The sequence below is a fragment of the Sparus aurata genome, chromosome 9 (assembly GCF_900880675.1).
Source record: "Sparus aurata chromosome 9, fSpaAur1.1, whole genome shotgun sequence".
NCBI lineage: Eukaryota > Metazoa > Chordata > Actinopteri > Spariformes > Sparidae > Sparus > Sparus aurata.
In genome coordinates, this window is record NC_044195.1 from 33,967,319 (window position 1) to 33,994,557 (window position 27,239).

Here is a 27,239-nt window from a genome sequence, read left to right on the forward strand (position 1 = left end):
TCCATAGGAAAAACATTTTATTGAAAAACATTTTCAGTTTGTAACAGACTGGTGGAATGTGTGTCATTTATCCTCACTTTGAACGTTTTGTTTTTAAATTTTTGAATGTTAAAACCATTTTTTTTTTTCACAGCCTGGCCATCTCATACTGCAAGGAGGGGGAGGGGGGGAGCGGGGGGTCAGGGGGAGGGGCTACAGCCACCCGGTAACCATGACAACATGACTATAAAGAAAAAAAAACTCAGGGGGGGTCGACAAACAAACAATGCAAATATATAATACTGTGTTACTTACAAACTGGACTGATATTAAAAATCATAAACAGAACAAAAAAAAAACCAAAAAAAAAAAAGAGAAAAAGAAACTAATTCAATAAATATTTATGGTACACACTTATGGCACAAATATGCAGCAGTCGGTTTGGCAACTCTTCTCTCATTTTTTTTTTAATATTTTTTTAACTCCTTAAACCAAATTACCATGGAAACAGTGCAAAAGGGGGAGGGAGTGGGGAGGACACGGGCTTTTCCATCGAGCGCTAGCTAAAATACATAGCAAAAAATTCAAATTTTATACAAAACATCTTACTTTTTAAGAGTTTATAAAAAAATGTTTTTTTATTGGGTTTCTGGTCAATATGTACATAAGCTATTTACCAAAAAAGTAGTATGCTCTGTCGGACTGAAGTGAGTTCCATTGTTTCTGAACTTTTTTTTTTTTCCGTTTACTTTCCTAAAAAGGTGAATAAGGCTATTGTAACAACCCAGGATCCATATACAATACAAACATTAATGTATTTACAGGTTTCTTACCTACAGAAGTACGGTGCAAAATTACTGAGTCAAGTGACCAAGGGCTGACCATACGAGCAAGGCATTTTACAGTAGCCTGAGGTGCTTCTCCTAGCCCCCGCGCTGCTAAGACTCTCACAGCATCGCTACCACGTTTTTCACACGACGGGTCTGAGCAGAACCGGGTCGACGTTGGGAGAGAGTTAGTCGAGTGGCCGCTAAGAAAAGGACGTCAGATTCAAAGAAACTAATAAGATTGTCAGATTCTGCCGCAGACAGACAGCAACTAAACAGCCATTTCTTTGTTGTATACGTGTGTGTGTGTGTGTGTGTGTGTGTGTGTCGTCTTCTCTTTAAATACCTGTCCAGGTGTGATATATATATGCTTCTCTAATGGTTTCTTGTTTTTCACAGTTTACCTTTTTGTACTACGGCACACAGTTAGAACAGAAACAGGTTCAAATAAAAACTGAAAAACTAACGCAGGAAATAAAATCGACCAGCAGGCTCGCGTGACGCACTTTTGCTAGTTTTTGTGTCGTTTTGTTTGTCGTTACATCTCTCAGTGGTTAAGAACACTTTCCATAGGTGGTGTTTTTTTTGTTTTTTTTTCTCAGAATTGATTTAAAAAAATAAATAAGAATTGCATATTTGCAGATTTTGTAGCCTCTCAGAGGCACAAACCTCAGATCAGACAAGGCTTGGCTTTTTCGGTGAAATTTTGATGTTGTTTTATGATCGAATGACGATGTCGATGATGCATGCTCGGGGGGGCGGGGCGCCGGCTTGAGTCGCGATTATGATCTCAAGCCAAAGATATTAATGAATGTGAAGTCACTGAAATATAGACTTGCTCAACACGCACACACACACACGCACGCACACACACATGCACAGGGAACATGGAGGGTGTGTATGAGGACAATCAGGGGCGCTGGGTGTTCATGAGTTATCCTTTGGGAGATGCTACACTGAGTGAGTGTGGGAGACACAGCTACTCTGCCCTTGTGTACACCAACGTGAGCTATTGTGGGTCAGATAAGTCTCCTCCCCTCGGGGGGCCCGGGGGCCCGGGCTGCCCTCCCCGGGTCCTTCCCCGGACCGAGAGCTCATGAAAGTACGGGACTCAGCGGGTCGAGAGATATCAAATAATCAAAAACCTAGATTGCATAATGTGCACTTATACCATAATATATTAACGTTACTTCTTCTTCTTCTTCTTCTTCTTCTTCTTCTTCTTCTTCTCCTCCATACCGCCTGACAACACCTGTGCTCTATGTGTCTATCATAAATAAATTCTGCTTTTTATGTTATTTTTTGTATTTTTCATCTTTGTAATGTCCTTTTTTTTTAAATGTACATCTATCTTGTAAAAAAAAAAGAAGTAAATGAAGAACTCACAATGTGGAAATGCTAATGGAGATTGAGAAACAGTGACAATGTAAGTAAGATGTCCCTGTGCTTTTTTTAAAAAACAAGAATAGGAGAGCACCGGTCACGGTGATTTTGGGCCCTTCGGGCACCCTTAATCATCATCGGACCCCTAGGGGTAAACATTACAGTACCTAGAGCTGCAGCCAGCTATGCTAACCTCAACTACATCTCGGGCCTCTTCTTCACCTGATGCGAAAAGCGGCAGTAAGGCGAACTGGATTTCTTATTGCCCCCTGACACCCGCCTGTGTGAGCAGCCCAGGTTCTAGAGAAGTTGAGGCGAGCCCTCATTACTAAATCTGACGGGATACGGCCGCTCTCCCATCTCTAGCTATCACTGCGTCTCTCTGACCGCTGTGAAGAGTGGAGGTACCAACGACGGGGTTAAAAGTGCTGCTCTATGAATATGAAAGTCCTCCACTCTTCCCAGAAGCCACCTGGGCAGACCTGACACCCGGAGTGAGGGCGACCAACAATTGAGAAAACAGAAGAAAAACAAAATCCTCACTCCTTCGTTTCACGCCGTCGCCGCTCCGAGCCACCGTAGGGTCACTTGTGTTTAAAACGTCACATCGGGGATATGACACGTCACGTAAAAGGAGAAAGAAAAAACAAAACTCTCTGTCTGCATTTGAACTACATCAGATATGAAATAAACCAAAGATCAGTTAATGTTGACAAAAAACTTCAAGTAACATCTGAGAGATTCGAGAGAACAGATCTGAGCGTGAGGAGAAACATGGTGCGGTCCACACCGGAACCCAAACAGTTCACATTGACCGGTGAGACAGTGTGTCTGTGCGCGTGGGTGGATGTGTACATGTGATGGTGAGGATGTGGGTGGCAGGGTGATGGGTGATCGCCGTGAGTCAGTCAGGAAAGTCCCGGAGAGGATCGCCGTGAGAATCGCTCTCCTTTCTGTTCCTCGTCCGGCTGGTTAAATCCACAGAGTCTCTCCGGCCTGCGAGCGTCGAGGAGAGAGGGCAGCCATTTTGTGAGTTCATGGTCAGCCCCGTATTCTCCTTTACCTCTCCTCCTCACTCGTTTTTTTGTTTGTTTGTTTGTCTCTTTCCCTCTCTTTTCCCCAGCAGTAGTCTCTCTTAAGGTGAGGCCGTTAGATTCCTTCCCCTCCCGTCGTGCCAGGAAACCTTCCACATCCGTAAAACATCCGTCTGTCCGTCCGATCCGTGAAAAAAAGAAAAACAAACACGCTGTGCATCCGTCTGAACCTTCTGATCCCGCAAACACTCAGTTCCTGTTAAAAAAAAGCCGGGCCGCGGCGCACAAAGCGAAACGGGGAGCGACGTCGTGGGGGAAGAAGAGATCGTCCTCTCCGTTTCCCCCCCGGAGCCCCAGAGAGCAGCAGCAGTGGCAGCAGCAGCCTTCTCTCCGGCCCTCCAGCCCGACCCGTCCGCACCCGCCGGGCCCAAACCAGAGCGACAAAGGTATCAGCAAAACTTCGATTAAGAAAAAAATAGTGACAAAACATCAGAGGAGAGGAGGAGGAGGAGGAGGAGGAGGAGTCAAGGAGTGAGAGAGACAGAGAGAGAAAGAGCGAGAGTGTTCGCGGGCATGCCAGCGGCGCCAGGCGAAGCCAAAAAAACCCGCTCTGCCCGGGGAGCGTTCCAGTTCGTCTCCTGCGTGTAAAAGTTCCGACTCAGACTTTGTAATAGATGTTGGCCGGACTCTGAGGCGGCATCTCCTGAACTATGTAGACCGGGTGGCCGTAGTCGCCGCTGACCTTCTCGTAGTGCGGGCAGAAGACGCTGTCAGCAGTCCTGAGCGGGATGATGATGTCGCTGGGCTCCGAGCCGTTATTGTTCCCGCCCCCTCCGCTCCGTTTGGGCGTGGCCAAGGTGCTTAGAGACAGCGTGGCGGCGTGCTGCGGCGAGTGCTTGCGGTGCCGCCGCCTGTACTTGAGCAGCAGCAGGACCAGCATGATGATGATGATGATGAAGATGACGCTGCCCGAAGCGATGCCCACGAAGATGGCCACCTCCGAGCCGATGACGCTGGAGGACTTGCCGTTGTTGTCGTCGGTGCTTTCTCTGGGTGACACACCTGAGAGACGGAGGGGAGCAGACGTGAGCACAGAGACAACATGTACGCATCTCAACAAAAACGTCCTCGCCTTGAATCTGTTTCCTCGATTTATTTAATAATTGTTTGGTCTAAAAAATATGTCAGAAAGTCAGACTTAAAGCTCGAGGTGACGAATGACAAAACTAATCAATGAATCAATTATTTCCTGCAGCTCTACACGAACCAGTTTGGATGATAAGCCGCGCAACAGACAATCTTTCCTCGAAGGCGCTCGTGTGTCATCGTATCGTAAGAATAAAAATAAGCTCGACCGGTCGCTGCGTGACGTGGGTGTGATTTTGGAAGCAGCAGGTTTGGAAAGCTGCAGAAATGTAACAGTGAGAGCTTCAGGACGCTGTCGGGGGTCTTAGATCCAAAAAAAAAATCACCTCCGCTGAGACATAATAAAGGAAATGAAGCGAGGTGGGAGAAGTGTTTTGAGCCGTGCGTCTTTCTCTGCCGCTCCCTTTTCTTTCCTCGCTGTCTTTTCATCGCGTCGCAGCGAAGGTGCAGCCGACGGACCGGCAGCTGCCCAGACCGAAGCCTGCCTATAGAAGCCTTTTGTATAAAGGTCACATTCGATCGGTGGCTATTCAAATTCAGCCGGTGAAGACTGCAACCTTGAATCTAGGGCAGCGCGCAGCCCGATAGCAGATACAATGGCTCGGGGAAGATCCAGGCGGACGGCACTTAGATAAATTGCATTTAGAAAGACATAAAAAGTAACTTCATTTTCTCACTAACGGCCCCGGAGGGAAGATATTATAAAAGAAATATTTGATGTCATCATGAGACATCAATTATGAAAGCCAAGCTGTGCTCTGTCTCCCAGCGATGGACATGCTGGTTCAGGTCCAACACACGCGGGCCCGGTGGGTGCGGGATCGGGTCCCTGAGCAGGCGGGATTACCGCGCCTCCCTGTCGGCTGCTGCTGCTCTCCTGAGGGCCCAAAAGTGCTTTTTGCGGTGGTGAGGGGGGGAGTGGATCTGGGATGGCATGCGGCCCAAAGCGAGGACCCTTCTGTTGTTTTACAAGGGGATTATGCTGCCTCAGACGCTCTGCCCACAGCACTCTGACGCCCATATGCTCCCGCTAGCGGGCCGGGACGGAGGGATGAGACATAAAAAAGGAAAAACGCAGGAGAGAGGACGGGAAAGTGGAGAGAGCAAGATGCTGATGTCTGCAGAGCGCCGTGCCAGCGCGGGATCAACGGAGGATCTGCACGCTCGAGTGAAAACAGAACGTGTCAGGTGAGGCCACGCCCCCGCTGAGCCGGGCCGCAGCGCCGGACCGGTGGACTGTTAATATAGGTCAGCTTGTTTTTGTTCTCGGGACCCTTTCCTGTTTCTTTTATCTCGCTGCGGAAATTGCTGGACTGATTTTTTTTCTCTTCTCGGGAGATTTTTAACTGCAACATAATAGCAGAGAGATAAGAGCGAGTCTGCACGTAGCCGCCGCCGCCGCCGCCGCTGTGTTGTGACTCGCCGCAGAAACAAGTGTGCGTCTGTACTAAGAGGCAGACAGCGATCGGATCATTTTCCTGAAAATGTCACTTAAGCGGCGGGTCGGGCTGGACCGGGGCCAGCATGGAGATACCTTATAAGTCCTTGAGAGGCCGGAGATGCCTATCAGTTTTATGGGCAACATTCAATTACTGGCTGATGAATCGCTGACCTTTTTCTTTCCCTCGCTTGCAACACACACACACACACACACACACACACACACACACACTTAGCGCTATCTACTCTTAGCTGCTTGAACAATCACGGCGGCCTGAAAACACCAAATTGTTTCCATAAATCCTCCCCGCGTCTGTTCCCACTTCCTCAGGATTTAAGCTGCACACACACAGACGTGTGAACTCACCTGGTTTCTCCAGGACATCGTTGTGGTTGTGGCTTTCCTTGTCGTTCCGGTCCTTGGGGGAGTAGGGAACTCTGGTGGGGTTGTCTTTGGGTGAAATAGGGTCAGAGGGATCTGGAGGAAATAAAAAAGCAGAAGAAGAGGAATTGAGTTGAGTTCAGATGGTGTCAGGTGTTTGTCTGTCGAACTTGTTGTTTGTCGAACGTCTTCTAGCTCTCGTTTGAGAGGAAACACTTCAGGTAAACACAACTTTTAATGCACAAATATCACATTTAAACCTCCCGAACTCATTACTTTACATTAAGACGATTATTTAAGCTTCATCCAGTGAACATCGGATGACGCCACGTTCAAAATCCAACATTAAAATGTTTTTACAGGAGGAATATTGTCGATTATCACTTTGTATCACTCCATAAATTAAGAAATACTGTCAACAGCTATAAAAAATATCGATTTTCTGCATGTTTTTAGAATAAAATGTTCTCTAAATCAGGCTGTGAATGATTCATGAACAAAGCAAAGATCTCCAGAATACAGATGTAAGTGCTGCTGAAGTGGAGACGACTTCATGATTTCTTACATCGAGACAGTTTTCTGACAGCGTTAAACGTCCAGAACGTAAATCTGAACTAAAATAAACACCTTAATGTGTCTTTTGGACGTTTTCTTCCCACGAGTCGGACAGAAGACGTGTTCAGGAAGCAAAAACAGCCCCAAAAAATCTCTCAGCTCATGAAAAATGCAGCGTCTCCACTTCTGATATCATCGATTCTTTCAAACAATCTTTAAAAAAGAAGCTCTCAGTGATTCATCACGCGTCCAAACTGTCCTTCACGTCTTCTACGAGCTCCACATTAAATCAGAACGTGTCTGCTGATCCAGATCTCGCTGTGAGAGGCAGCTGAGGACGAGTTCTGCTCCTGTGACGGGTCCATTCGGGGCAGAACGCGGCTAAAGTGTCCGTCAGAATCTTTTGTTTCACGCTAAACGCTGAGATAATTCACCAACATGTGCTGTTCTGATCGCTCCTCTCTCAGGTCGAGCTGCTGGAACTGCACTTTATTGAATAAATCCACTGATTTGTGAGCAACTCGGTAACTCGGCAGAAACAATTTCCAGCACCTGCTTCTTCTTCTTTTCTCTTCTTCACAGTGAAGCAGCTTCCATTAAATTCCCTCCGACCTTCAGCGGCGCTCAATAGCTCTGAAGCCGCCGCTGACGAGAGGGTCGACCCCGGGAAATTACCACTCAGGGTGGCAGCCGGGCAACTGATTTATGAATAATTATTGCTGTAATTAAGAGCTGAGGCTGTGTGTGTGTGTGTGTGTGTGTGTGTGTGTGTGTCAGAGTGTTATAACGTGTGCAGCTTCTCCACTTCGCATGTGCAGAAAGCCTCTAAACGAGCGAGAGAGTGTGTAAAACAGCAGATGCTTCTGATGCTCGTGTGCGTGCAAGCATGCACAATCCTGTGTGTGTGTGTGTGTGTGTGTGTGTGTGTGTGTAGGTGTACGTGTGTGTGTGTGTGTGTGTTTCTGCGTATTAGGGCTTCCGCTAGATTACATCTCCTGCCCCCTCGCAGCCCCCAGGTGTCATGGAGACGATGGAGCTGTGACCTTATTAGGACATTTTTCAGACTCTCACAACATTTTCACAGAATGTACCGGCGCTGCTCGGGCCCGCAGGCGCTGCTCGTGCCTGTAATTCAATAAACACAATACTCACTTTGTCCCACTTTCATGACTATCTTCATGGACCTGGTCTTGCACACGCCCCCCTCCTGGTTGTCGATGCCCTCCATGGTGCCGTTGGATGTAGCTGCAAGACGAGACGGAGAGAGAGGAACAAGGTTAGGATCAGCTGGAAATGTGCGTCGCCATATTCGCCTCGAGCCTCGGAAATAACAGCCAGTTCACAAAGACAACAGCGGCGCCGCGAGCCTTCCTCCGAGGGAGAGGATGTGAGTCATCCCCCCTTTAATAAAATCACAATTCACCCGTTCATCACCTCCGTCGCTCCGGAGTGTCTCACATCCCCAAAGTCAATTAGCCTGAGTAATTGTGACTGTAATATCTCTAACTGTGCTGATGGGCCTCGTGAAGGAGGCAGTTAAGGGAGGCGAGGACAGACAGAGAGAGCGAAACCGCGACGGCGGCGATGACAGCGGCCATCTTGGCAATGCCACGCAGGGGGGAGGGGGGGGGGAATGTGCGGGCTTATCGTGCATTAGTGCTAACGACACTCCGGAGAGTGGTCGCCAGTTATTAAAGAAACACGCTTTTTGGATTTTAAAAGCTTTAAAAATGCTCAAGCCAGACCGCCGAGAAATCTGCTGACGACAGGACAAAAAAGAAGGAATCAGGGATCAACAGGAGAGGCGGAGAAAATGGTTTTTAAAAAAAATAGGGCACTTCTCCAGGAGAGGAGGGAAATTAAGGGAACAGTGGGAGGCGATAAATACTTCGATGGCTCCGAGATGAAAAGAGATTAAAGGATCTAAAAAGCAACATTCGAACACGGGAGGAAAACAAGAAGAGACGGCGCTGAACGTTTAAGGGACGGCGGCAGATGTCGGGAGAGGAATCTGGAGGGGCGGCGCCACGCGGCCCACATGTGAACAGAACGGGTCCTGTGAGCAGAAACGGAAGCTGCACTTTGATAGGAAGGCTTGTACAGATGTGGCCCACACACACACACACACACACACACACACACACACACACATGCTGCCTGCCACAGCTCAATCAGCTGGATGCTTTCAAGCCCATTAGCCGCCGCCCCGCCTCCCTCCTGCGCTGCCCCTGGAGGCCGCGGGGCAGAACTGCAGCTAGCGTGGATCATGAGTGGGACGGGGCAGGAGGGAGGCGAGGGAGGCGAGGGGGGGGGGGGGTAGGTGTGGGGGGAGTCGGGCTTGTGGTCTATCAGGTCAGTAACACAGAGGCTAACGAGCTGCCAGGGCTTAGCGGCTTGGCTTCCCGCCAGCGCGCAGTGGCCCGCATTCACTCCGACCGCCTCCCCTCCTCCTCCCCTCCTCTCTCCCCCTCATCATCCTCAGTTTCCTCCTCTCTTCTTCCTTAAACCCCTTCACCCCCCTCCTCCTCCTCCTCCTCCTCCTCCTCCTCCCGTTCCCCGCTGCAGCACAAGCTTTTCCATCAACTGCGGGGGAATTGAAAGGCAGGTGCTTCAGCGAGACTCAGATTGAAATAGCTTTGAAAAATTAAGCCCTGCATAGTCTGCCACTTTCTCCCTCTCCTCCTCCTCCTCCTCCTCCTCCTTGTCCCCACCTTTTCCTTCCTTTTTTCTCCCCCTCTTCCTTTTTCCGCCCTCCCAGCTACCAATCATTCTGATCCGAATCCCCTCGCTTCAATAAGACGGTGATGGGAGCGGACACAAAGAGCATGTTAACAAGGACTCCCTCCCTCTCCCTCCTTCCCACCCTCCATCTCGCCTCCTCTCTCTCCCCCTGTCTCCTTCTCCAGCTGACCTATGGCTTCCCAGCGAGGACCGAAAAGCACATTACAGACAAAGCTCCTTAAAGGCTTGTGCTCCTGCAACCGTGTGTGTGTGTGTGTGTGTGTTTTCGTAAACCCGTTAACACAAATGAATCGTACAATCGTGCAGGATTTCATTAACAGTCTTAACAGTGTTTACTTTGTGGAGTAATTGGCACCATGATGGTGTGTTTGTGCCGGCGCTGCATCGCACCACGAGGAGCGTTCGTGTTGGAAACGCTCGCGCCCCCCCCCTGCGGGGTCAGAGTTCACCGGGTGTGAAGGTCGCCGATCCGTGCTGAAGGTTTATTCAGGTCTCATCCGCCACATATCTCGCCCTCCTTCCCTTCGCCCTATTAAATCATTTAACACATCAACACCCCAAAAATAACACGAAGCATCCTCCAAAAACAGCTCCTTTATCGCAAAACGTGCCCGCAGCATTTCCCTGACATTTAAAAATAGATCCTTTAAATCTGAGAGGCATTTTAAACTTTAAATTCTTCTTCCCCTTTAAATGCAGGAGTAAAACACACACACACACACACACACACACACTCACTGTGCCAAGGCTGCAGTCCAGGCAAGCCTGACTTGGATTTAAACAGAATGTGATTGTTGAATCGGCTCAGGCTGGCTGAATGACTCGGCCCTCCTCGGCCCCGGCCAGACGAGGCCTGGCTGGACTAGCTGGCTAAAGCTAACCAGCTAATCCCTGATGCTAAAGGAGGGGGGGACATGTTGGAGAAGGAGGGGGGTGCCGGGATAGACCTGGTTCCTACAAGACCCTCACAAATGGATTTACAGCACACAGATAAGACAGAGAGGAGAGGAAGATTAACCCACTGCTTCTGTCTGTGTGTGACCTTCTGCAGACAGACGAGGAGGGAAAATAGAAAAGCTACGTCTGATTTTTTCCCTCAACATTCGCACCATCTTGACGGCGTATTACGTTCTGTTTCTCTGGAGACGCGGTTCTGATGGAGGCTGAGGAACGGGCCGGCCTCGTGATGCAAAAACAGGCTCGGCAACAGGGGGGAGGAAAAAAAAAAAAAAGGCCCATCAGGAAAAATCACTCACCGGCTGTGACAAAGTACCGCTCGAGACCAAAGTGACAGCTTGAGTGGGCCCGTAAAAAATGTTCCAGCACACACACACACACACACACACACACTGACAACACACTCACACACTAACACACACCTTCGACCACGCACACATCACATGTACGCTCCAACAAATGGCGAATCAAAGAAGAGTCCTCACTCTGTGTGTGTTTCACAGTCACCTGTAAAAATTAGCGCTAGCATACGACGAGCATGCGCCGCTGCAGACCGCAGCCCCGCCCCCCCGCCTCGTAAACACGCCACCAGTCAGCCCCACATCCCCTCCTCTAACTCAATTTACCCTCTTTAACTCAATTCAACCTCCTTAACTTAATTTTCTCCTGTTTATCAAATCAGGAGGGTGGAAAATCACCCCGCGTTTAACGAGACAGTCAATTGTGAGCTGCAATCCAGATAAAGACGGAGCTCTTATCTCCGCTTCCTGCTTCTTCTGCTAACGTAGAAAAGCTGATGTGGTCAGGATGCCTGTGCTAACACACAGAGCTGCTAGCATCCACGTGGTGTTAGCTGATAATAGCATCCTTTCATTTTCTTTAAACTACTGATGAACTCTTATTTCTGATCCTGTTTTCTCCTGCAAACAGCAAACAGCAAAGGAACGCTCAGATATTTGTGCTAGCATGTAGAGCTAGTTTTAGATGAGCATGTGTACAATCGAGCACCTCGAGTTCAGCTAACGTCCTGTCATTCTTGTAAATTTGATGAAGTTTGGAGTGGACGACAAACACTTCTCAGGGTCGCAGGAGTGAAGCGTCGAGCACGAGAAGTCTTGTTAAGCTCCAAAAACTCCTCTTTTAGAAAGCTGCCTCGTTTACGTTTGCCAAAAAAGAAAATCTGCGGGTATAATTAATACACAATGCAGCGCCTGAAAGACAGACAATGCTCGGGCCGCTCATAAATAGTGGAGCGGAGCGAAGAGGCATCTCAGGAAGACACATAGGAAGAGACAGAAACTATAGAGGGAAAAACTGAGGGGATGAACGGATGGATGTGTCCCAGAGAGACAGAAGAAGAAGAGACAAAAGCAGCTATGAGCGAAACGTAATTGCCGTCCGTCTGGTTGCTGTGGAGCGTGAAGCCATCAGCGCGGCGGAGAGGTTACAGGCCGGTTAATACCCGTCAACCGCCGAGCGCCCTAATCGCCCGTGACAGGTGGCGCCTTTGCGTTTTTTCGGGGCAAACCCTCAGAATCGAGGCCGGGTCAGCACCGAACACTCACTCCTCATCAAACAACACACAAAAATCCATTAATTAAATCCACTTAAAATTAAAGTTTCATGATTAACACTCAATTATAGCAGCGGTGAGAAGTGATAAGTGCTTTAATTATCTTTTTTTTGGCGCAGTTTGACTGAGAGGAGGTGCAAAAAAAACGTCGACTGGTTTCAGGCTGTTTCTCGCCACTTCACAATTTTCCCACGCAGACGCAGCAGCAGCAGAACCGACTATTATTATAATATAATGTGATAATAAGGCCACGACGATCCATCGTTACCAACCTGGACGTGTAAAAGGGGGAGTGAAAGAACGAGAGCACGGCGGAGATTATGCAGAAATCTTTTTGTTTTTACGGAAATCAACGTTCGGCCTGTTTCTGTCATTTCAAACGATAAAATGTATGTTCTGCAAAATCATTCCCAGGTCGTTTTTACGCGCTAAAATTGAGTTTAAACCCTGAAAATCTCCAATCTGTGAGACTGAAGGCACATTTTGAAATTCATAACACATGAGACGAGAGGAGATTTCCAAGTTAGCGGAGGAGCAGAAGGTGACGACACTGTTTTCTGTTGTGACTGAAGCAAAAAGGTGATTAAAGTCTTGATGACATTTCCTCGTCTGCTCCGACTGTAAATGCATCCTCGTCCTTCTCCTGCCCTCTTTAGCTCCTCTCTCTCTCTCTCTCCGTGCCCTCGTTCTCTTTCGTCTCTCTCCTCTCCCCTCCCTCCCTCTTTAGCTCTCTTTCCTTTTACCTCGCCCTCCCCTCGTTAGCTCTCTTTCGCTTTCGTCACTCGCTCTGCCCCCTTTCCCTCCTTATTCATCTCCCTCCCTCTCTCTCTCTCTCTCTCTCTCCCTCTTTAGCTCATGTAATCATCTAGCTCACTTGGTTTCTCGGCTGCAGGCCACGCTGCCGCAAACAATCACATCAGACTCATCTGCTCGCAACTGGAGCAGCATTGTGCACGACACACACGCACATGCAGACACACAGCAGCCTCACACACATGCAAAACACACAGATTTAAACTAATATCCCTTTTTTTTTTTCCTTCATCAGTGCACAGGGAGCGGATCCGACCGGCCCGTGCAGGAGGAGGCCCGATGTCACAGCTGTTTTGGATCTATAGAGGTGGCTTCAGAGTCGGGGAGGGGGATGTCGAGCAAACCCGTCTAATCTCGGTCTACGCTTTGGCACAATACTCAACACGAGGCAGCGCTAATCCAATTGGTTGAGATCCGTAGCATTGATGTGGGGGCCTCGGCAATTGTGAGAAGAAATGGAGGATTAAACGCCGGTTAATTAATTACGTATCGAGTGCTCACTCCAAAAAGACTAATGAAATCCTCGCGGTGAACTTTTCTGAGGCGGTGTCACACTCCGGCGGATCTTGGACAGCGCCGCTGGAGGGGAAGTGGAGGGAAGGTGGGGGTCGGACACACACACACTCACACACACACACACACACACACACACACACACACACACACACTTGATGATGGAGATGCTTTCAGGTTTAAGGGTGGGCGAGTGTAAACGCAGCCTGTCTATTAATTCCCATACGTTTCCACATGCAGCTACGCCCACGCCGGCTCGCTACAACACTGCGAGGTACGAGCGGCCGCGAGTGCGACTCCACCCACGCACACCTCTGCTCGCTCCTCTCATCTCTGCTGTTTTGGTGTTTGTTTGCGCTCCACTCCCGGTGTTTACCCATGCAAGGTCTGGAGATTCTCCAAGCGGCCGATGAGAAATTTAGAAAAAAAAGAAGGGAACGGCACTAAGTACACAACCCGGCGCCACAATGCAACTGCAGTGGGCTGTTAAAGCTGCAGAACCGGGGGCCGGAGCTAGCCAAGAAGAGGCAATTAACAGCAAAACGAGACACACTCCGATGGAGAAACAGCTCCCTCTCTCCCCTCTTTAGGCTACACATTAGCATTTTTTGGAGCTGGGAAGGGAGGAGGAGGAGGAGGAGGAGGAGGAGGAGGAGGAGAGGGGTGATGTCGGTGGAAAAAGGAATTTGCAAGAACTGCAAAATTGGATTTTTCCAACCTCTCTTCTTAAAGTTAGGAATTGAACTTTCCCACCACTCTTGTCGACTCTGCAGGCTGATGAAGACGAGCGTGAGCCGGTGGGAGCGTGAATATTCTGCTGCGCTCGGGTCGCGATGGAGAGAATTACATATTAGATGTTAAACGTGTGTGTGTGTGCACAGAGACGCTGCTGCCGTCTCCTCGGGGAGCGACGGCACGTTTGCATGCTCAGCGTGTTTTCCTTCACACACATGCGTCTCCCTGACTCTCTGAACCTGTTTCTCATCCCTGCTCCTCACACGGCCTTCTCCTCCTGATGCTGCTCCACCACACCGCCATCACATTCATCTGCAGGAGCACCAGGAGAAGCGGGGGTAAAGTAAACACCAGCATCGGCTCATCAATAATTAACTGCAGCGTTTGGGTGGAGGGAGCCGCGGAGGAGGAGGAGGAGGAGGCGAGGAGGGAGGCTGGTGGTGTCTGCGCCTCCTCAGCCAGAAGCCTTTGTAGTCCTCCAACACACACTCACACAAACCACATCTGATGGTGTGTTGTGCAGGTACACGGGTGTATTGTGGGTGAGACTTTCCTGTATTTGCCTACAAACTGTCCTCGTGTGAGTCATTGTTCTAACCTCTGACATATTTCACCTGCGAGCGCACACAGAGTACCTGTTGGACTGTTTCACAGCACGACATGCCGCGCCATGCAAACATCCTGCAGCTATGACACGTTAGCGACCGCGCAGCCACTGTTGCCTGTTCAGCTTTAAACGAACTTAAGCAGGACTGAATGAACATATTGTGCCGCTGAACCTGTTTTTTTTGTGTGTGTTTTTTTTTTCTCAAACAGCTGCTTGACAGATCTCTCTGCAGGACGTCAGCGTGCTGCAGAGCTCGGAGGTAAATTTGAATTCGCTGGAGTCGTCGTCTGCAGGCGGTTTAACGAGGGATTTCAACAGAACGTTACCTCGAATATTTGTTTTAGCGGATGTGACTTCCTCCACCGTCTCCGAGCGTTTGGAGGAGAAGCTGCGTTTCCAGCTCGTCTCCTTTCTTCCCCTTCTTTCGACTCAGTCAGAAATATGGCCCTCCACTGCTGTGACAGCTCACAGATGGCGGTGGCAGAGCCTCACAGATGGTCCTATCTGCAGCGCACCCCCCCATCAGCGCCACACAGATGGTTCAGTCCACCTCCCATGTTTCAAACCGGGGGGCCGTCACTAAACCCAAGCAGAACTTCCTCCCAGGATGGCGCTGGTACATCACAGGCGATCAGCAGAGCGGCGTGGCCACACCTGCACCGCGAGGCCGGCTGCTGAGTCATCTCTGAGTGAACGTCTCATCGATGAGGACGGTTTTATACGCTTTAATAAGAGTAGCTTGTCCCGGTGTCTTTACACATCAGAACCGATCTTAGCAAACTTTTCTTCGAACGGTTCGACTTCAAGCTCCTCAGCTTCTCTCCTCTGGCTACAGGCTTCATTTATACAAGAAGCAAATCCCTCGGGGGAAAAACTCCAGACTCCTTTGAACGGACTTTTAGCACAACTTCAAACATATCTAAAATGTTTATCATGTGCGTCTATCTGTAGGATCCCCGGGGAGACGTCCACATTTAGATATCCTCCATCTGTGATGTTCAAGGAACTCTCAGAGCTTTCTGACAGCGACATCGACTGATATGTTTATGTTTGTTTGTCGGAGGCTACGTAGCTAACTTGTGTGGTGGAGCTACATGCTGACAAAAAAGGAAGACAAGCCAGTGACAACAGTTCAGGACTGTGTTTCAACAAAGAAGGACGAGGGAGCACGATGTGTCACCGGGTCAGTGGCAACATCAGACGGATATTGTAGAAGCTGAGTCGTGTGCAGAACAGGTATTCCAATATACCAAACCATGACCGAGTGGATTTGATTGGTACCTAAACTGATCCATCAGTCACATGCAGGGAAGCTGTACGAACCCTCGAGAAGGAGCAACTGTACAAAACTGAGTCTAATCTCAGAAGAGCCGTTCATCATCTCCATCTGACTCGAGCTCAACATAAAACTTCACCCAGAAATCTGAGGTATGTCGCCACCAGCTGCTTTCTGAAACCTCTCCAAACTGTTTACAGCCGTTTAAATCATGCAACGCTTAATTTACGATCCCCTCGGGGCGCGCCGTGTACTTACAGATGATGTAGTAGTCTCTCCCCCTGAAGAACTCCAGGCCCCACAGATTCGGGCTGAACTCCTGAAACTTGAGGGTGAACTTGACGTCCTGGTCGGGCTTGACGCAGTTGAGGAGCGGCGTGTCGGCCTTGGTGATGGTGCAGCTCTCCAGCTGCTCCCTGGGCACCATGTACACCTTGTAATACTCCACGCCATCGGGCACCCCGCCGTCCACGCGAGGGCACACAATGTCCAACTTATCCCCGATCTGGGGGTACAATACCACGCCTTGGCCTGGCACGAATCTGGAAGAGGAGACAAAGAAGAAGAAGAAGAAAAGAAGAAGAGAGAGAGAGAGAAGGATATTAGTCAGCTGCAGAGAAACTGATGAGCAGTCATTCATTATGCATTTCAGATTGGAGTGTTTGCCATCGAGCCTCTTCGTATCTCCCGACAAAAAAAAAAGGGAGAAGTCAGTTAATTATTGATGAGGTAATTACTGATTGTGTCCATTAATTTTAGATGACGGAGGATAATGGCGGATTGTATGTGTGTGTGTGTGCGTGTTGGGTACAAAGTGACCCCCGTATCTGAAGATGAAATCACGGAGCTGCTTCTTCTTCTTCTTCTTCAGCGAACGGGAAGGAAGAATAATTAAACCGGATAAACGAGGAGGAGGCGGCGCACTTTCCCCGACAGCACGACAAAAAAACAATGAAGCCGTCGCTCGGTGGAGCAAAATCACAACAACAGGAGAAACATTAGAGACACTCGCACATCCACGGAGAGCCCGGAGCGCCTCGACTGGGAGAGCAGCTGAATCCCCCTAAAATCCTCCCAAAAGTAAAATAATGTCGCCATTTAGTCTCCAAGTACTGAGAGCCTGCAGCACACATACACACACACACACACAGAAACACATTCACAGTTGGAGCTGGAGTTGGAGGTTGAAACCTCGTATTTATCTGCTAAACGAATTTGCCCCACGCTTGAATACAATTTGAAATGTTAAACCGCAGACGCCCAGGAGGCTTTCTGTGGCACGCTGCGAACACCGGCGTGAGTAAATAAGACGGGAACGCAACGCAAACACACGACTGATGAACATCCAGTGGGACCAGCTGATCTGTGTGTGTGTGTGTGTGTGTGTGTGTGTGGAAACAAGAAGCCGGTCGAGCGATTAGTCGACTAACAAACAAGAAGTCTGAAACTAATTTAGATTTTTTTTACCAGATATAAGCGGTGACGATCTGATGCTTTTCTTTGAACTTAACAACTTTTTGGACAACAACATTCGATGACATCACCTTGGACTCATTTTCTCAATTAATCAGTTGGTCTGTAAAATAACAGGCTGACATCAGAGACTTCTGACTCTTTAAAATAACTGATTATCAGAATAGTTGCTGATTAATCGATTAATAACTGCAGCTTCGTCACAAACCAAACAATTAACGGAGTAAACTTTCAATCATCAGTTCGCATGCTGACTAAACTGATTGATGATTAATGGCCTAAACTCATCACCTGTACGTATCATACACACAGGTGTCTCCAGGTGACCTTTGACCTCTGCTCCTGCACTACAGCACAGGCGAGGCTGCGATCGTCTCATTACAGAAGCACTGAGACTGAAAACACGACGCTCTGCTCCCTCAGCGAGGACTCCACTCCGGCGTCAAGCTTCCACTGTGGGTTTTCTTTTTTTTTTTCCCGACTACAAAGACCGCCACCGCGGGGCGGCAGGGGAGCCTTCACACAGGGGACCGGTGGCAAGGCACAGCCGATTCATAATTAACAAAGAGCTCTAAATGAAATAGCGAGGGGAAGAAATTCAATGCATAATCAGTTTTATATATATATATATATATAAATATGGAGGCTGGCAGCTCTCACAGAAAGAGAAATCCCCCCTCTTCTTCTTCTTCTTCTTTTTCTTCTTCTTCTTCTTCTATCTCTGTCACACACACTGTCTCTCAAACATACAGACACATATATTATTTCCTCTTCCCTCTCCCGCAGTGTGCATCATCTCCTCTGCTTCCGGCACTGAGAACGTGCACGAGCGACATACTGATGCACACACACACACACACACACACACACACACACACACACACACACGGTGACTAACTAGGCCGAGTGAGTATTTCTTTCTGCCCCCTGGAGACACTCAGCGCTGGTTCAGTGTGTCCAGTGTCGGACACACGGAGACGGAGACAGGAAAGGCGGATGTATGTCTATGCATCGCAGCGCCATCTGGCCTCATCTTATCCTGCACGAGTGTGTGTGTGCGTGTGTGTGTGTCTGTGTGTGTGTGTGTGTGTGTGTGTGTGGAGGAGGGGGGGGGGAAGTAGAGCATGGAGATCGAGCAAAAGAGAGAGAGAGAGGAAGGGTCCATAGAAAAGCCTGTGGGGGGGCGGAGCTCTCCTCTACACAAACACTGTGGAGTTGTATGTGTGTGCATTAACCTTCAGAGTGTGTGTGTGTGTGTGTGTGTGTGTGTGTGGTTGGAAGCATCTATTCATGCGTGCAAATAGGCATGTGTGTTTATATAGGGGTGAAAGCATGCATGCATGTGCTTATTCTAAATCTGTGTATGTGTGCAAATTCATTGTGTGTGTGTGTGTGTGTGTGTGTGTGTGTGTCTGAAGAGGTTCATGTAGAAGTGCTGCTGACGACACAGAGAGGCGAGCGGCTGATCTATCCTGCAGACTCGACTCGTCAGGTCTGAATCAGACTCGACTGTTTGTGTCTTTAAAACTGTGACTGTGATTCTTCCGAGTGAAGTCACGTGAGTCACGAGGAAACAGCCTGACAAGAGGTCAAAAAGTCTGACTACACATCACGTCACATCTCGTTAGTTTGCTCGTCAAGAATCACTAACGTATAAATGAATAAATGTGGAGCAGTGATGAGCTGAACTTCACACGCTGAAGCTGCTAACGATTCTCTCCCAGGTCAATGAATCTGTCTCGATTAATTGATTTAGTTGCCTGAAGAAAAACGGAGGAATAAATTGATCAGAGTTTCCCAAACGACCCTCGACATCAGTGTTGACGACTGATTCAGCTGGAAACAAGATCATCTCCGGCTGTTTTCACATTTCTACCTGTGTGCAGGTGAAACTAATAAGACACACGGTGGATTAGCAGCTTTAAGCGTCGGCCTGCAGCGTTTTTCTCTGCTACACGTCTTTGTACTGAGTTCCACTAAACACACCCTGAACACACGACACGGAGAGATTCTCTCCTCACACAGAAAAGCACATAACACACGTCCTCGTGTCTAATTCGCTGCTGTGACACGCTCACGTGTGACGGACGCAGAAAAACCTGCTGCACGTGTGTGTGTGTGTGTGTGTGTGTGTGTGTGTGTGTGTGTGAATCATTCTGATGACAAACTTCATCAACACTTCTCTGACAAAGCTATCGAACAGGGCGTCGCAGCTCCAGCCCTGCTAGCATGAATGCTATCTGTGCAGGGAGCGGGCAGCGAGCGTGATAACAGCACACACACACACACACACACACACACACACACACACATACACACACACGCACACTCACACACACACACACACACACACACACACACAGCAAAGTGCTTCATAATGAAACGTTTGATAAATGCGTTTAAACGAGCTGCTCTGGATTAAACACAACAGAAGAAGATGATTACAGGTAGGTGAGAGTGTTGGACACCTGCCTCAGTGACGGGCCTAACAACAGAACACCAGGTACACGAGGCCCGGCCCGGCCCGGCCTGGCCCAGCAAGAGGAGCCTCGACTCAACTGCTGCACAGATAGAAGGATGAATGAATGAAGGAGGGGCAGAAAACAAATACAAGCTCACCCGCATCTCATGATTGTAAATGAATTTGACCCCCACCCTCCGCGGGGCCCCCCATCATGCTTTAAGGCACACTTGGCCCTTCACCCCTCCTGTTCCACTGCAAACTGAAAACCCTCCTCCTCCTCCTCCTCCTCCCCCGACTCCCCCGCTATAAATATTCCTGAAGCAAACAGCCGAGAGCGTTCCCTCACGTGTGGAGCGTTCACGGCTGTGGAGGAACGAACAGGAAGTCGTGCTGCGAATCACCGACTGTCTGATCACCGATTAATCAGAAACAAGTCGAACTTCTCTGATTCCCGATTCTCTGTTTCACTTCCTGCTCTGTGACACGACTCAACATGTTCTGACATTTTAAAGACCAACTGATCGATTAAAATGAGAAAATAATCGACCGTGACAATAATTCTTCACCTCGAACTTTTACAGACCCCTGAAGTTAAAAAAAATCTAACACAAAAACTGACAGAGGTCATAAAGATAACACAGAAATCATAAAACACACGGTGACTCACTTCTTCTAAAGCGACGTCCAAATTCATCACGAAGGTCTAAACATTTAAAAAATAATGATTTTGTTTGAGAAAGTACTTAAAGTGAAATATCTGCTGCAGGAACTCGACCTGTCGTAGATCAGCAGCCGCAGCTGGACGTCATTATCTCATTCTTCTTCACACGTAAAGAAAACTAAAGAATTCAAAAGATAAAAACGAGAAGTCGACACAAGTTAAGATTCTGGAGCACGTAAGCTTCAAAACATCGTGTTAGTTTTAATTGATTAATCGATTAATTGAAGTCATTTTTATTAAACGATTAATCGAAGACAGTTGACGAGACAAAGTGCTGAATATTTGCTGGTTCCAGCGTCTCTCATGTGAGGATTTGTTGTTTTATGATTTTAAATTGAGTATTTTTGTGTTTTGGACTGTTTGTGAGACAAAACAAGACATTTAAAGTTGAACTTTGTAGTTTTGGGATAAACATTTTGTATTTTGACTGTTTTACTCCGAACAGAAAGCTTGTTTATTCTGTTAAAGACATAAAAACTTTCTGAGGTTGAATTTCTTTTACAAAACTACTTTCTGCTCTGTTAAAGTTTGACCAGACTGAACACTGAATCGTCTCCTCGCAGAGACGATGACAGTCGCAGCTCGACTCGTTTTGTCGTGTCACGCAACATTTGTTCTTCCTCACAGTGAGGCCGACACTCGTCCACGAGCAGAACCCTGTTAGATCAGACGAGGCGACGAGAGACAGACGGACTCTGAACCCTCGACACACAAACTGAACCAGAGACCGACGCAGGTGTCTGAACTCTCTCCTCGTCTCCGTCAGAAGTGAGATTACAGAAAGAAGCTTTTATACGTTTTTCATAATTGTATTCTGAAATCAGACGGCCGCAATGTTCGACTTCCTGAACCGCCCTCGCTGCTTCTCTGCCGGCGACCGCTCTGCTGTCTGATGACTCTCACAAAAGGAAAAAAAGGACGTCTTTATCTGTTTTTTAGTGAAATGCAAAGCTGTGAGGGAGATTTTCTAAGACGAGAAAGTGAAATGAAGTGTTTCTTCCACACTTGTGACAAAAGCCTGCTGATTCAGGCGGACAGACAGGTGGGCGAGACATCTGTTTCAATACTTCATCTGCTCACCTTTAAGTCTGGTGTCTCTTTTAGTGTGTGTGTGTGTGTGTGTGTGTGTGTGTGTGTGTGTGTGTGGGGAGGAGCAAGGAAATGTTTGGGGCAAAAGGAGCAAAAGGAAGAAGGGAGGAGGAGGAGGAGGAGGAGGAGGAGGAGTGGTGTGGAGCTACTTCCTGAGAGGTTACGACCGTCGCATCTGTCGCCAGTAAAACAACATGAAACCCTCTCAGCTCTCGTCGTCTCTGAACCCTCCTGCCTTCTCTCCTCGGGTCTCTCTCTCTATTTAAACTATTGTTGGATTTGTGTGTGTGACAAAACACGAGCTGCGGTGGCCGACCCGGCCCGGCCCGGCCCTGATCTCCCCTCTGGTTCCCCCTCTGGTGGCCCTGAAGGAGAGTTGTGTGAGGGGAGGCTGAATATCTGCAGCAACTGTTTGAGTCGCGGCTGCAGCGTGAGGATTCATGACGGCGGCAGACAAAGAGGCCACGCCGAGGCACGGCGAGGGTTAAGCCGGCCGCGATTCTTCTCAGCGACCCGGCTTTCGCCCTCTGTCGGCCGAGGGTCCAGAGGTCTCCACGTCCGCCGTCACCCCGTCCCCCCCTCAGCCTGGCTCTGCTGGTGTCGGCGCTCCGAGCCTTCAGCCTACCTTTCATCCAGTAATCCAGGCCTGTGGGATCTGAGCGGGCCTAGACATAATTACCCTCGTTGCCCCTTGGGGCCCCGACTCTTTCTTCTTCTCTCCCTCTCTGTCTCACTTTTTTCCTCCCATTCTTTCCCTCTGTGTTCCTTTTCTTATTCCACAATCTTAAATCATCAACTTCTCTAATCATTAAAAAGCCACTTCAACCCTCCGTCACCCCGCCGGTGTCGGCTCGCTGTCCAACACGGCAGCGTTTCACTTTTTCCTCTCCTTCCATTTTCTCCCCCCTCTCCCTCTCTCTCCCTCTCTCTCCCTCTCTCTCGCCCTCGCCGCTGGTCCATGTAGCTAAATTAAAACAACTGATCTTTCTCTCTCTGAGCTCCAGAGGAGAAGGGAAAAAAAGGCAAAATTAGAGGCTCCGCGGGGGTTTTTGGAAGGAGGGACGGGTCGGAGGAAGAGGGAGGGCATCGTTACGACATTCAGCACAAGGCCTCGTCAGTCATTCATGATGGACCTGCATCTCTAAGCCCCCCTCCTCCTCCTCCTCCTCCTCCTCTTCTCTCTCTCTAACCCCCCCCTGCATTCACAAAAGGACCCACAGAGGTGCCCCCGTCACTGCCCGGTCACAAAGGGTCTCTGGGCTTCTATGTAATCTCTTAATGAACTGCATTGGAGGAGAGGGAGCGCTCCTTTTACATAAACCATGTAAAGCAGGCCTCGCTTTTGTTTCTCCCTCCCAACTACAAAATGGATTACCAGAGGAAGAAGGAGGTGTGTGTGTGTGCGTGTGTGTGTGTGTGTGTGTGTGTGTGTGTGTGTGTGTGTGTGTGGTGGGGTCACACTCTTGTTTTTTTTTTCCTTTCGGAGTTTCGTGCATAAGAGCAGTAAAGTAGTAGAGCGCCAAACAACAATGAGGTTTAATCGACACAGCCGTGATCTTTGTGGAGGGATTTCTTCTGATAGGCGCGCACACACACACACACACACACACACACACACACACACACACTTAGCATAGAGCGAGCTAGAGAGAGAGAGGCTAGCTGTTTCTTTATGCTCTCCCCCGGCCTACACACACACACACACAAAGGCATTAGACTGGCCCGCAGCCTCCACATTTCTAACATTCATCCTTCCTTGAATAGTCAAAGAGGAGGACGAACACAAACCCAGAGCGAGACGCAGAGAGGCCGGGACAACTCGGGCTGTCGAGCATATTGCTGACCTGCTGAATAAAGATATTCACGCTCCTGGGCTCCTCTGAAACCGAGGAGGAATAACTGACACACTGTGGCATGAGGACTTTCAACAAGCTGTGAAAGGAAGATAATAAAAAGTTTATTCAGCCGACGCTCACAGAGAAGTTATTTATCAGGAGAAAGCGTCTGGACACATTTTCCATCCTGAAGCTGCTTCAACCAACTAATCAATTCAAAGATTTTAGTTCCAAATGATGGGAGAGAACTTGAACTACACGCCACCGTGACTGTCCTGCTCACAAAGAGAGACACAATCATATCACTCAGTGGCCTTTTACCTCTGAACTCTTCAACCCACACTGGAGGTAAAGAATGCGCACATGCACCCGCTAATTCTGCGGAATGCCCGCTGCCGCTGTGGCAGCCTGCGGCCTGCGCTGGCTCCGAGGCTTCTCCTTTGTTTTTCCTCCTTTTCCCAAAAAAAAAAAAAAAAATCAAAAGTGACGCGCCAAGTGAAATGACACACTAATTTGAGAGGGCTGCAGCTCCAAAATGGAGGCTCGTCTGGCTCTGTGAGGACAGGACGGCACAAAATAACTTGTTGGGTGAGCCCTTTATAGAAGAGGAAGCTGTTCCCAGAACACACGAGCTGCAGTCTGCACAGAGAGCTGGCTTATATCTGCTTTGTCCTTCAGAATAATAACAATAAAATAACCTCTGCACATCACAAGCGAGCAAATCTGCGCTGCAGAAACCATCCCGGGCACCGACCTCAACATAACCACTCACTGCATCGCAGCACGGAACCATTTGGGCTGCAGTGCATACATACAAAGTGCAGCCGCGGCCGGTTTTAAGCTTTTAAAAAATGCTGTTTCGCAGCCGATGCATCGTGTAAATGTGGTACAAACACACATCAGTGCGTCATGAGCAGCAGAGTCTGCGTCGAGACGCGCCGGGACACAGATGGTCAGAGAGGCTGAGAGGCCGAGGCTGCTGCGTACAGACCATCAGCTCTGTCCCGCAGACAACGCAGCAAATCCTGTCTGAAACACGGCGAACAAGGCCCCGAGCGCGCACGGCCACGCACGACGCACGCCTCGGCTCTCCACCACGCAACAACAGGCACCTGTTAGACCGTCAGAGCGTCTCCATTGTGTGTCTTTAACTGTGGAAAAAAACAGAGAGGGACGGAGGGGCTTTCTGCCTGAGCTGGAGCCAAAAGCTGAATTATTGAGCGAGTTGGGAGTTTGGCCGTGACGAAAGCGCCACAAAGAGGGGCGCCCCCCGCCGGGCTGAGCCCAGGGGTGTAGAGGAGGAGAAAGACACCTTTTTATTAGCAGGAAAAAGGAGTTTAACCGCCTTTCTTGGCCTGGTGGAATATTTAGGAGACACATTGAGGGTGGAGGTGATCTCAGATGGGTGGATGAGGCCTTATAATCACCCAACTACGGTCAAAGACAGATCTTCTATAAACACACACACAACTGAGAGGGGCATCATGAAATCCAGAATTTAAATTTGACATCCAGGCTTCTGTCAGACGCAGTGAACAGGTTGGAGTTTTCATCTACTCCAACATATTTTCCAGCATAATCCGCCCTAAAAATCTATCTCATTGTTCACTTCATTATTTAATTCTCTGCACACAAAGTGTTGGGAGCCGCGGCAGAGCAGCAGAGGGCCCCGCAGGAGCGTCCCGGCAGCTCCACGCAGCCCTCCGCCTCGCCGAGGCTTCGTTATTTTCATCACGGAGGGTAAAAATAACATCTAATATTTGATCCCGTGGAAACACATCTGCAAGGCCCCCGCCTAATGAGCTCCATGCAGCTTCATAGCTCTGCTATTTTTTTCCGGATCGGACCTGTTACAGTCAGAAGTCCAAGTTCTGACTGAGCGAGGAGGCGACGCGTAAAGTTCCCCACGAAAACACGTCTGACCGACTCCGCGTAAACAGCAAATAACATGCAACATATGAAGTGTCGAGCTGTGTGTGTGTGTGTGTGTGTGTGTGTGTGTGTGTGTGTTGAGTGGCCACCATAACGCACGGGGCGGCCGAGCGGGGCCTCGCCGTCCACTGCGCGTAAATATTCCCCCAAACGAGCGACACAAGAAGACAAACAGCAGATTAATGAGCGGGGCGGTGAAGACGCGAGCAGAGCGACGCGCAGCTCGTTTAAATCCTGACATTTTGGATGATGTCTTTATCTTGTAACACCAATAAAAACACCGAACTCAGTTCAGAAATTGTGCGCGTGAAGCTGCAGAGCGGGTGGAGATCTATTAGGATTGATTTATTTTTTTTGTATGTATTAATCGTTGAGGGGAAACTCGGCGCGCACACACACATGACCCGCTAATCTGCCTTTATTTTCCCGATATCTGACTTTAGAGACGCGGCTCACTGCAGATCAGCAGCCTGCGTGATGTCAGCGAGAATTAAAAGCGAGGATAAAAATTCAAATGTTTAAATCACGCGACTCTGAGAGCGCTTTGTGCCTCTGAATGTGTGCTGAAATGAAGAGGTGTTTCAGGAAAACTACAGAATGACGACTGGTTTTATTTTACGCGTCGGAGCGAAGAGCGGCGAGCGAGTCAGCCTTAAATTGCCTGATTTTTCAACGGAGTCTGGCATGAAATCGTCTCCTGCACGGGAGAGCGTATACGAGCGCTACGGGGGCCGATAACCGGCGCGGCTTGTGCTCCACTTACTTGGTATTTGTTGTGTTCCAGTAGATGGACTCCAGGATGAGCGCCCGGCACAAGTCCACTTTGAAGGCAATAAACAAAACTCCGAAATAATATCTCCACATCGAGTCCCCCATGGTGAGCCTGCGCGCCTCCGGGTGGGGTGCACAATCCTTCTCAAAATCACCAAATGTGTCCACGCAAAATAAATCAGGCGACAAGCGCTCCAGGAAGGGCTGACGGCGGCAATCTCTTCAGCTTATATCCCGATCCAGAGGGGCTGCGCACGGACAACAAACCCAAGATCAGACGTAGAGGAGCATCTCCTGCTCCAACAAACCAAAAGGCGCACGGCAGCAGTTCATTCAGCGGGCAGTGCGTTTATATTCTCCCCTTCAGAGCGCTGAAATACATCCCTCAGAGAGAAGAAGAAAAAAAGAAAGTGGTGTTGTCCGCTGTGGACCGGGCGGCAGATGGAAATCAATACAAATATAAATCCTCTGCGTTATAGTCCAGCAGTGCAGCCAAAGATCCAGAAGAGCAGCAGCAGCACAGAGACGGACAAGAGATGGCTGGCTGGTTGGAATGGTGAGATTATTCCCCCTTTCAGCTGGAGCTGCTGCTGCTGCTGCTGCTGCTGGTGGTGGTGGAGGTGCTGGTGGAGGTGGCGGTGGTGGTGGTGAGCAACAAACTGTGGGTGACAGCAGCAGAAAAATGAGAAGGGCGAAGCAATGAGGTCGGATGGTCAAAATTAAGAAAATGATCAAATATGAGGATGAAAGAAATCAAAGGAGCTGGAATGGAAGTTCTCATACTCGAGGTCCCCAGAACACAACGCGCTGCGGCTCCTGCAAAGATCCGGATCCAAAAACGCCCGCAGAGTACGCAGGGGTGATGCCTCAGCGCTGCTCCGAAACCTGGATGGAGAGTAACTGCAAGGGAGCGCGACTGGGAATATTTGGTGGAGCTGGTTTTACCGAGGCCCCGCCCACCGCTGCTGCTGATTGGTCCCCACGGCCAGGGG

At 49.1% G+C, this 27,239-nt stretch overlaps 1 protein-coding gene across 2 annotated transcripts; it reads right to left on the reverse strand.

Moving 5' to 3' along the window:
- efnb2a (ephrin-B2a) lies at nucleotides 1-27,142 on the reverse strand. Of its 2 annotated transcripts, XM_030428691.1 has the most exons (6): nucleotides 27,031-27,142; nucleotides 26,240-26,906; nucleotides 16,221-16,504; nucleotides 7,899-7,991; nucleotides 6,177-6,287; nucleotides 1-4,285 (listed from the first exon to the last, which is right to left on the reverse strand). In XM_030428691.1, the coding sequence occupies exons 2-6, from the start codon at nucleotides 26,350-26,352 to the stop codon at nucleotides 3,882-3,884; spliced, it is 1,005 nt and encodes a 334-aa protein (XP_030284551.1). In that variant the 5' UTR covers nucleotides 26,353-26,906; nucleotides 27,031-27,142; the 3' UTR covers nucleotides 1-3,881. The 2 variants fall into 2 exon arrangements, with proteins under 2 accessions (XP_030284551.1, XP_030284550.1); XM_030428690.1 differs by having other exon boundaries at nucleotides 26,240-27,137.
- Between the last annotated feature and the right edge of the window lie 97 nt (nucleotides 27,143-27,239).

Coding starts and splice junctions, on each gene's coding strand:
- efnb2a (XM_030428691.1), bottom strand. CDS start 26,352: ATGGGGGACTCGATGTGGAGATATTATTTCGGAGTTTTGTTTATTGCC. Junction 7,992..16,220: donor GAGAGACTACTACATCATCT/GTAAGTACACGG, acceptor CTCGTCTTGCAG/CTACATCCAACGGCACCATG. Junction 6,288..7,898: donor AGTCATGAAAGTGGGACAAA/GTGAGTATTGTG, acceptor TATTTCCTCCAG/ATCCCTCTGACCCTATTTCA.